Source organism: Apteryx rowi, unplaced genomic scaffold (genome assembly GCF_003343035.1).
Source record: "Apteryx rowi isolate R43461 unplaced genomic scaffold, aptRow1 scaffold_109, whole genome shotgun sequence".
Classification (NCBI taxonomy): Eukaryota; Metazoa; Chordata; class Aves; order Apterygiformes; family Apterygidae; genus Apteryx; species Apteryx rowi.
In genome coordinates, this window is record NW_020447297.1 from 2208574 (window position 1) to 2218727 (window position 10154).

Consider the following 10154-nt stretch of genomic DNA (forward strand, 5'->3'; position numbering starts at 1 on the left):
GGGGTTCTCCGACCACTAGGCTGACTGGTCTCTGGTGTACCTGGTCTCTGAGCTGGGCTGTGCGGAGAAGGGAAGGCGGGACGGGTGTTTTTGTGGGAGAGGAGCCGTTCTGAACTGCTTTACTTCTTTTCTCCCTGCAGCTGATAGTTGAAAAGACAACTGACTACCCTTCGGCCGAGTACTCCCTGGTGGAGGATGTAGCCCTCCACTTCACGTGTTTGATGGACAGACTGAATGAGCAGCGCCTCTTTCAGCCGGACCTGTGCGACGTGGACATCGTGCTGGTGCAGCAGAAGAGCATCTTCCCGGCGCACAAGGGGGTCCTCGCTGCCTACAGCCAGTTCTTCCACTCCCTCTTCACCCAGAACAAGCAGCTGCAGCGCGTGGAGCTGTCGCTGGAGGCCCTGACCTCGCAAGGCCTCCAGCAGATCCTCAACTTCATCTACACCTCCAAGCTGCTGGTCAACTCCTGCAATGTGCAGGACGTGCTGAACGCGGCCGCCGTGCTGCAGATGAACAACATCGCCTCCTCCTGCCAGGACCTCCTCGACACCCGATCCCTGAGCTTGGCCATGGCCAGCGACATGGCCCTGCCTCCCGAGGGCTGTGCCAATGCCGTCCCCCCGCCCTACTACTGCGAGATCAAGCAAGAGGTGGATGCCCCACACCCCAAGATCTACGCCCGGGAAGGCAACGACCCCTACTCGGTGCGTGTGGAGGACGGGGCAGGTGGTGGGACGCTCCCTGCTGTGCCGGCCAAGCAGTACTACAAGGAGGAGAAGGACGGCGGTCCGGCCGCCGTCTGTAAGATGGAGGGCGAGGAGTCCGAGGAGGACCTGGACAGCCAGGGCTCGTACAACAGGGAGCAGATCATTGTGGAGGTGAACCTCAACAACCAGACCCTCAACGTCTCCAAAGGGATGGAGGGGAAGCCAGCCGCCAGCGAGGCTGCTGCCGCGGCCGCCACGGTCATGGGGCGGCCCGATGGCGATGGGCGCGACACCGAGGAGGATGGGGAAGAGGAGAACGAGGAAGGGGAGGAGGAGGAGGAAGAGGAGGAGGATGCGGAGGTGGGGGAGGAGGAGGAGGAAGAGCACAGCGAGGAGGAAGACCTAGAGGAGACAACGGAAGAAGAGGAAGAGGAAGATGATGATGAAGATGCATCAGAGGTGAAAAGGGAAAAGAGTGGGCAGCCCCGCAGAGCCAGCCGAGCATCGAAAGCCACCAAATCTGCCATGGCCACCAGGTCCCAGGAGATGGCCAAGGTGGAAGAGGACGAGGAGGAGGAAGAGGAAGGCCAGCGAGGGAGGAAGAGGAAGAAGGAGCAGGACGGGTTGGGCCAGAAGGTGAAGCTGGAGGAGAAACAGCACTACCCATGCAAGAAGTGCCCCCGGGTCTTCAACAACCGCTGGTACCTGGAGAAGCACATGAACGTGACGCACAGCCGCATGCAGATCTGCGACAAATGCGGGAAGCGCTTCCTGCTCGAGAGCGAGTTGCTCCTGCACCACCAGACTGACTGCGAGAAGAACATCCAGGTGAGACAGCCCCTGGGGACATCCCAGCCCAGGCCCCCCACCCACCCATGGCGGGGGACCCCAAAGCCCAAATAGTGCCCGTGGCCTTCTTTGGGGCTGTAGAGCCTAGCGCGATGGCGAGGTTATTTTGGATGGACGCGGAGGGGTGGAGGTGACCTTGTTTTGCGCGTGACCCGGATTTGGGGGGCTGATGGCAGGGAACGGAGCCAGGCTACGTGGGTGGTGGTTGCGGAGCTGCAACGCTGTCACGGGACAGAAGCGCAGCGCTGTCAAGGCTAGAGAAGCTGTAATGGTTTAGGAGTCATTTTTCAGGCAATCCGGATAAAACACTGCAAGCTCCTAATGGAGACACGCTCCAGCCATTTTTACCCAGTCCTGAACCCATTTAGCTTAATTTGAAGACTTGCTGACATGGGTTAAAATGGTTTTAATCTGCCTTTTATTCCCTTTCGCTTGCGCGTTAGCTAATTTCCAAATGAGGCGAACGTGCTTGGAAATCCTTGCTTAGCTCAGGCTAGGTGTGACCTCTACCTAACACTTTAATTAGATCCAGATCTGGACTTTCCAAGCAAGTCGGTTAAAGCAGCGCAACCTTTCTGGACCAGACAGGCTTTAGGTTTTTTTCCACGGCAAGGAATTTGTTGGCATGCCGTTGCACTGTGGCACTGCAGGTGACCCAAAGCGGTCGGGAGCCAGGAAAAGTTTGATTTATTCTCTGCTTCCCTGGGCACGCTACAGGCATCCAGGGGGAACAGCAAAATGGTGCATTCCTTCAAAATCCTCCAGCTAATCTTCTAATCCCTGCTGGACTCTTTTGCATGACACTGTCACTGCTAATAAAAATAATAATAACCTCCTGGAGAACTTCACACATGACCCTTGCAGCAGCCAAGGCATCTAGTTTTAATGAACCCAGCTCTGATCTTGTAGCCCTCGTCGATGAAGCAACAGTGCAGTTGGAGCTCTTGACCCCGTATGACCCGAATTTAATGGATAATGAAGTCAGCAATCGTGGCAGCAGATGTGCAGGAAATGCAGAGGTGGGAGCGATTTCGTTCAAGGCACGGTGACCCTGAGCATCAGCTGTAGCCGGGGGTGGCATCGGCACTGCAAAAGGGAGCCACGTCCCATGCGCTCCTCTAACGTCGCTGCTGCTCGGAGATGCAGGTTGCCTTCGTGTTTCGGAGGTGCTGGGAGATATTTCTTCCAGGAGTGGCTCCCGTCTGCTCGCTGCGGCAAGGACTTCTATGGGTTGAGCGCACGTCGTGTCAAGTAAATGTTTTGTTGTGACTTTTTCCAGCTTGTAATGCCCCCAGGTCTCGTAATACCAAAGGACGGCCCTTTGGAGAGCTGCTTCCTTGCGCTCACGATTTTATACCCATCTGCCACCTATCCCCTTGGTCAGCACTTTTCCAGATCCGGATGGATACGTTCATGTTTCCTCCAGAAGCCGTTGCAAATCTCTGCTCATCGTCATCCCGCTTCTCTGTACTTTTCCGGGTTTCCCCGAATCCTTTCTGAAGTCGGGAGCTCTCTGCGTGTGCCCACTTTTCCCAGGCGTTGCCGAATGCGGCGAACTGCAGCTGCCTCCGTGGTGACCTCCCTCCCCGGAGAACGTGGTTCATTAACTTTCCTTTAGTCATGCTTTTTTTATTTTAGCAGTAGAAGCCAGATGCACTTTGCTTGCTCTGATGGTATTGAACGTCTTTATCAGTATAGCGTGGAATTACAGCTGGACAGTAGAGGAAACGGCATTTCTCTTTTGGGATTATACCTACGATGGGCAGCCTTTATGGTTTGTTTTTAAGGAGATATTTATCCATGGAAGGACTTTTCCCTCTTACCCCGTGGCTATTCAGTTTAAGAGCCTTTGGGGAGAGACAGCGCTGAGTATTTTTGGAGAGCCAATGTGGTGCTGCTGCCTTTGCAGGACTTTGAAGGACCAGACTTCCCCCATCTCTTTCTCAATAAACCATTTTTATCATAATTTTGTTCTTTCTTAGAGTTTCCATCAGCTTGCCAGGACGTCAAGGGTATGTGCTTCCTCAAATCCCCCCTAGAGCCCATTTTTTAGGGAAATTGGTGTCAGGTTTTCTGCCCTCTGGTGCCGACACAGTCTTCAGCTACCCAGCGCACGTCTCGGTGAAGAGCCGAGCTGTTCCCTACTTGGGCTCCTTTGGAAAGTTTGCATGAATGCTGTTTGGGTCTGGGGGCTCTCATTTGCAGATTTGTCCCAAAATCTCACCCACGACACTTCAGGGTTTTGCCCACGTGAAAACGGGGACCTCGCCCCAGGGTTTTGTTTCCTTTGAAGGTTTCATTTGCGCCACCACCATCTGCAGCCCCTGGCCTCCTTCGTGGGCTTCCTGCTTCTGCTGCCTGGAAAAAAAGGCTTTATCGTTTGCTTTTTGTGCCTTTATCAAGTTTCTCAAAATCGTTCTTGGCCTGCTTCAGGGTGGTTTTCCTCTTAACTTGCCAGAATTTATCTTTTTTTCCTTTTCCCGTCGTTTCGATATTACTTCACTGTTTCTGCATGCTGCTTTCTTTGTTTTGATAGCCTCTTTCACCACGGAGCATTCAGTCCCTCAGGATTTTGTGTTGCTCTTGATACACTTTGCTGATTGACCTGGTTTAACTCTGAGCTTTTTAATATATCACTCTTTTCAATGGATCCTCCATTTCTGTTCAGTCGTTTGTACATTGGTTGTACCCTGCTACAGCAGGATGCTGGTTGTCCCCCCGAGCCGAGCATCTCTATGTCAGCGTTCCCCCCGAACCCAGACATTCCCGTTCCTCTGCTTTATCTCCTGGCTGCCTGGTGGGTACGTGGATGTGGGTCTGCGTTGGGTTGAGTTCCCCATTTTTCAGTGCCTGCTTTGCACAGAGCTCTGTTCCCACTGTTTCCTATTAGCATTTCGCCAGCTTCTGCCTGCTCCTCGCTCCAGGACATGGGGTTTTGCCCAGAGGATGCTCAAAGTGTCTTTGATACCAAACGCTGGTCTTAAGTTTGTCCTGAGACACCTCTTAAAGCAGAGAGAGAACTGTTCAGATCCATAGAAATATCCACGTAGGCACAATAAAACTCAGCAGACTATTCATGTTAATATTCGAGCACTCCAAGATTAAGAAATCGAGTGTTGGGAATGCCTCCATCACCCTCATTTTGCCACTTAAGCACCTAAATTTCAATAGAGAGGGAGAGAGGCTGCAACTCCGTAACGCATGACACTGGCAAACGGCTGAAAACGTGCCGGAGGAGAAGGTGGAGGAGCACAGCGAAAAAAGTGCTGTGTGCGTCCGTTCGCACCCATAAAGACACGTGGAGCGAGCCAGTGTAAGAAACCATAATCCCATGGGCACGCGATTAAAAGCTGTCAGGTGGCATATGCCAGAGGGAGGGAAATTCAGCGTTGCGGAGACAAGCGCGGTGCCAGCAGCACTTCGCTTTTCAGGGCTGAGTTGCGGCCCAAGTTGCCACTTTTCCCAGGAAAAAAACCTTGCAGAGAAATGTTTAGCTTGGTCGGAAGGGAAGCAAATCTCCAGTGCAGCTTTCTAGGTGCAACTTTGTACGTGCTGAAACTTGTTTTTTGCTAAAGTAAATATCAGTAATATCTACGGAAAATGGAAGTTGCGCTCTCTACCCTAGCTTGGGCATCTCCTTGTTTTGCTGTGCTTTGCAGCCATCTTCTAACACATGGAGGGGTTTCTTGGATGCAATGTCCAAATTGTATGAAAGCTCAAAATTCCCAGCTGGGAATAGGGCCCTAGGGCGTGAGCTACTGTCTATGCAGGTTTTAGACATCCATTCCTGGAGAGGCTGCATCCTTCCCTGAAAAGACATCACCCCCCTTCCCATCTGATGGAGAGACAGTTGGGTTTTGAAGTTTTTGAGGTCACAAGGTCTGTAGCAAAGTTGTTGATTATTATTTTCAGTTTCTTAGCTTTAGTTGTTTAAAAGGTTAGGTTTTGCACTGACCTTCCTTTTCACACTTTTCTCCTTTTTTATCAGAAAAAGGAAAACTAATAACCTGGATGTTTTAAAATCAGCAAAGTCAAAATATTGGCAATACCTCGACATTCAGCCAGGCCTGAAAGGAGACGTGCCTTGGACTCATCATAAATGCCGCAAGCTGGTTTCCACCTCCTGCAGCCTCTGTGGCCCCATTTTTTTCCCGTCGCGCTCCGGCCTCCCTGCCTTACTCGCCTCTCTCATTGCAGTGCGTGACGTGCGGGAAGGGGTTCAAGAAGCTCTGGTCGCTCCACGAGCACAACAAAATTGTCCACGGCTACGCGGAGAAGAAGTTCTCCTGCGAGATCTGCGAGAAGAAGTTCTACACGATGGCCCACGTGCGGAAACACATGGTTGGTGAGTGCGGGGGGCGGTGGGACGCGCCAGCGCTGGGCTCCGCTGCTCAGCCATGCCGCGGCGATGCAAAGCGTTGTTTGCTTGCTTCACAAGCATCATCGTTTGCTTACTAATTGCTAGATCCATCTCATCTAACCTGAGGTCCCTGCTCACCCTCAACTCCTTCTCTGGCAGCTGGAGAGACAGGCACCCCTGGAGACCAGCTCAGGTCTCGGTGCCTTTAGTTGCCCTCTGAAGAAGCCTCTCGTCTGATGACAGATGAACTTGACTCATCTTTGCTCCTCTAGCTCTGTTGTACTGGCAATAAGCAGCTTCTCGTTCATTCAGTTATGTGGGTCACGGCTGCTAATGTTTGGTTCACCCCATAAGGAAACGCAGACAGCCAGGGGATCTCTTTACGGATATTCATTTGTCGTTTCAGCAATTAAGGGCATTTTTCAATCACTGTCATGTTGGGAATTTAGGACTGGAATTACTTTTGGGTGAATTCTCTTAACATCAAAGCAGAAGCCTGGAAATTTGACATGAGCCCTGAAATAGGAAGATGACTTTTTTTTTTTTACCCTCTGGTGCCTGGTGTTTAATGTTGAATGTCTGTCTGCCTGGTATTGCCTCAGTGCTGTTTTTGGAGTAATTTGCTGCTGTAGAGCAGGCATGGCACTGGGGAATCTCATTTATTTTATTTAACCGGGGGGGGGGAAAAAAAGAGATATCAGAAATGATCAAAGGATGGTTCGAAATGTAACCATCCTTCCCTTGTAAAAGAGGACTAACCCTCGGCGGTGTTGGGCTTTGAGAAGGGAATTGCACGGCAGTAGCACGTGGCAACGTTGGTTGTGCCTGGGATGAGTCTCTCAGGCTGGCTGCTGCCCACAGATGGCACCAAAAAGGACAAAAATAGGGTCTCTGGCAGGCAAGGGGGAAGTCTCAAGTCTGGGGTTGTTTGAAGGAGAGGCAGGGAGGATGCAAGGGGTGCAAAGGCCTGGGGAGGGCGGCGCGGGCGTAACGCCACTCTGCTTCCTTCCAGCTCATACCAAGGACATGCCGTTCACGTGCGAGACGTGCGGGAAGTCCTTCAAGCGCAGCATGTCCCTGAAAGTCCATTCGCTCCAGCACTCTGGGGAAAAGCCATTTAAATGTGAGGTAGGTAACGTTTTTGGCGGAGGGCAGCTTGGGCTGGCCGTGCTGTGGGGCAGCAGGAGCATGCTGGGCTAGGAGACACGTTCTCCACCGTTCCCATGGCTCTTCCTTCCAAATGGGGACAAAAATGCTGATTTTAGGAGAGATCTTCCACTTTTTGGGGCATCCCTACCGGTGGAGCAGTAGGGATGTTTTCCCCATCTCGCCCAACCTTTACATCCCTTCCAGTCTTGAGGGCCCCACCAACCCTAAAATGAAACTGCTCCCTCTGAGTGAGACCTGCTGATAGCAGGATCTGCTCCTCCCTCTAGTGACTGGACAACATATCACACCCGAAACCCACCCAGCCTTCAAGTATGAGGCCTGATTTTGTCTTCAGCTGCCTCGCTTAGAGGAGCCTTGGCCCCAGCTCACCGCCGGGGCTGGCGATCAGGGTGCCAAACGGTGGCTCGGGGTGCCGATGGTATCGGGGGCCATGGGCTCCAATGCAGCAAGGACTAAGCTCTTCCATAAAGCCTGGAGGAAGACAGAGGTCAGGAATATATCCCCCAAAACTGTGTATTTGAGCTTTTTCAGAAAAAAATGAATCTTGCGATGCTCCAGCTGGTGGCTGCAGATACCGGGGGCAGACAGGGGAGACGACAGGTGCTTTAGATGCTAGATGGCAAGGGAGCAGGTTGATGTTCAAGCCCCTCTGGTGCCACTGACTTCTTGTGTGGCCCTGGGCAAGTCCCGTAGACTCGGCGGTATCCCTGGGCGGGAGTCGAAACGCCGAGCGGGAGAACATGGGGAGAGAGAGGTGGGTACGTCGGATGGAGWTCCAAACCCGCCAGCTCGTCTCAGGGCAGCGTGAAGCTGCTGGGACAAGCAAGGCTTATCCCGTGGGGACCTCCGCCGTGGCGCGGGGCTGGGGCCAAGCGCCGGCCGCTGACGCCGGGGCTCTCCCGGCAGAACTGCAACGAGCGCTTCCAGTACAAGTACCAGCTGCGCTCCCACATGAGCATCCACATCGGCCACAAGCAGTTCATGTGCCAGTGGTGCGGCAAGGACTTCAACATGAAGCAGTACTTCGACGAGCACATGAAGACGCACACGGGTGAGCGCTCCCCGGGGACGGGGAGACGGGGCCGGCGGCGGCCCGGGGTCGTCGGCTGCCTTTCGGGGGCGAGCGACGGGGCGGAGGGAGGCGGGACGGGGCCGGCGGCGGCGGCGGTGGGCGTTTCTCACCCGTGTCCCTCCCCGCGCCGCAGGCGAGAAGCCCTACATCTGCGAGATCTGCGGCAAGAGCTTCACCAGCCGCCCCAACATGAAGCGGCACCGCCGGACCCACACGGGCGAGAAGCCCTACCCCTGCGACGTCTGCGGCCAGCGCTTCCGCTTCTCCAACATGCTCAAGGCGCACAAGGAGAAGTGCTTCCGCGTCAGCAACCCCTTGGCCTCGGACACGGCCGCCTCCAACGCCGCCAACAGCGGCCTGGCCGCCCCCCAGCCGCCCGCCGGCTCGCCCCAGCTGCTCCCCGGCGCCTCGCCGCACGCCCACCCCCTGCCCCTGCCGCTGCTTCATCCCCTCCCACAGAGCCTCCCTCCTCCTCCTCACCTACCGCCGCCGCCTCCCCTCTTCCCCGCCGCCGCCGGCAGGGTCAACGCCAACAACAACTAGGCGGCAGCCGCGCCGACTGGACCGCCCTCCGGAAAACGCCTTCGCCGCGGAGCCCTCTCTGTCCCCCTTCCTCCTGGTTTCGGGGTTGTTTTGGGGTTGGCTTTTTTTATTATTATTATTTTTTTTTTTTTTTTGCCTTTCTTGATGGGGAGGGGAGCTCTGGGCCAGAGCTAGCGCTGTGGGGAGAAGCCCCCGAGGAGCGGGGAGGAAGGGGCCAGGCGGCATCTGTCCATAAGGGTGTAGATAAAAGGCGTTGCTCAGCCCCAGCTTTCACCCCGCATGAGGTCCTTCCTGGGCAAGCAGGTTGGGAAACATCTGGCCGAGGGTTCTGGCCTGCTTTCAGGTGGCCGCACGGTCCTTGCAGCCTCCATCGCTAGGTGGACATCCCAGCCGCAGTGACCGGCATCTCCCCACGGATCGTCTCTGTCCCTGAGACCTGCAGAGGCAGGAGGGGTCGTCCATGGCTGGCTCCCACCCGGAGCTAGCTCGGAGGGGAGCGTCAGGGTGAGGACCCTGGTCCTGGAGCAGGCAGAGAGGTCAGTGGCGGCATGTGCCGGCTTGCTAGCCCGATGCCTGCGAGCTCTTCGATATTTATAAGAAGCAGAAATCTAGTTAGTTGGTGCTCGAATCGCCGTACTGTAAAGCTGGTCTTTCAATCAGGCTCTTTAGGAGAATTATGGCCCGCGGAGGAATTACTTGCTCATGGCGTCGAGCCAGTGCAAGACAAGTTGCCACCCGCAGTCCCCTGTGGCAGGGGAGTCCCTGGGCCAACGGTGAGCGCGCAGGTGTCCCCTCTCCAAACCCTGCCGGCCTGCTCTCCTTAGCACATCTTCCTTCCCCACGCAACGTGTTTCTCCCCTCCGCGGATTTGGTAGACGAAAGCACAAGCCAGCGGCGTGCCGAATTCACGAGCCGCATCTGGGCGCATTGGCACCCTGCCGTGATTTAATTCCCGGCGTGCCCCAAGGGGATCGGGCTCCAGTGTCCCCTTTCTGCTAATCCCAATGAGATCTGTTTTTTTAGGGACTCTCAGGAGTTTGCAGCGTTGCCGTGGGGGAGCTCAGTTGGGCTTTGAGACCGAAGGGCGGGTTGGTGGGTTGCTCCGCAGCAACCTTGGACGGAGTAGTGGGATGTTGCGCAAAGCTGAGGTTTCTCGGGAGAATCAGTCCAGAATAGTGCCTTAACAATTCGAATAAGTGTCTGACCGACGAGCGAACTCCAGGTGTTTGCTGGGAGTTGTCGCTCTTTTGAACTCTGCAAGCTGGATCTCATTGCAAGGATTAGAGCTGAAGCAAGATGGATTTTGGTCTTGCCCAGCAGCATCTTGCCCTCAAACTTTTTGCCATGTCATAAAAGCCCATGCGGCTCTCCCAAGCTTTGCTTCCCCACCAGGGTTGTGGCATTGGCAGCCAGTGCTCTCCTCGGCTGCGGTTTGGCTGACATGGGATAT

The 10154-nt window shown here is 54.7% G+C and overlaps 1 protein-coding gene across 1 annotated transcript; it reads left to right on the forward strand.

Annotated features, from left to right (window-relative positions):
- Positions 1–206: 206 nt before the first annotated feature.
- ZBTB47 (zinc finger and BTB domain containing 47) lies at positions 207–8704 on the forward strand. The gene is made up of 5 exons (XM_026072407.1): positions 207–1538; positions 5757–5904; positions 6932–7047; positions 7996–8140; positions 8295–8704. Exons 1-5 carry the CDS (start codon positions 222–224, stop codon positions 8702–8704), a joined length of 2136 nt encoding a protein of 711 aa, XP_025928192.1. The 5' UTR covers positions 207–221.
- Positions 8705–10154: the final 1450 nt, after the last annotated feature.

Coding starts and splice junctions, on each gene's coding strand:
- ZBTB47 (XM_026072407.1), top strand. CDS start 222: ATGGACAGACTGAATGAGCAGCGCCTCTTTCAGCCGGACCTGTGCGAC. Junction 1,539..5,756: donor ACTGCGAGAAGAACATCCAG/GTGAGACAGCCC, acceptor CTCTCATTGCAG/TGCGTGACGTGCGGGAAGGG. Junction 8,141..8,294: donor GCACATGAAGACGCACACGG/GTGAGCGCTCCC, acceptor CCCGCGCCGCAG/GCGAGAAGCCCTACATCTGC.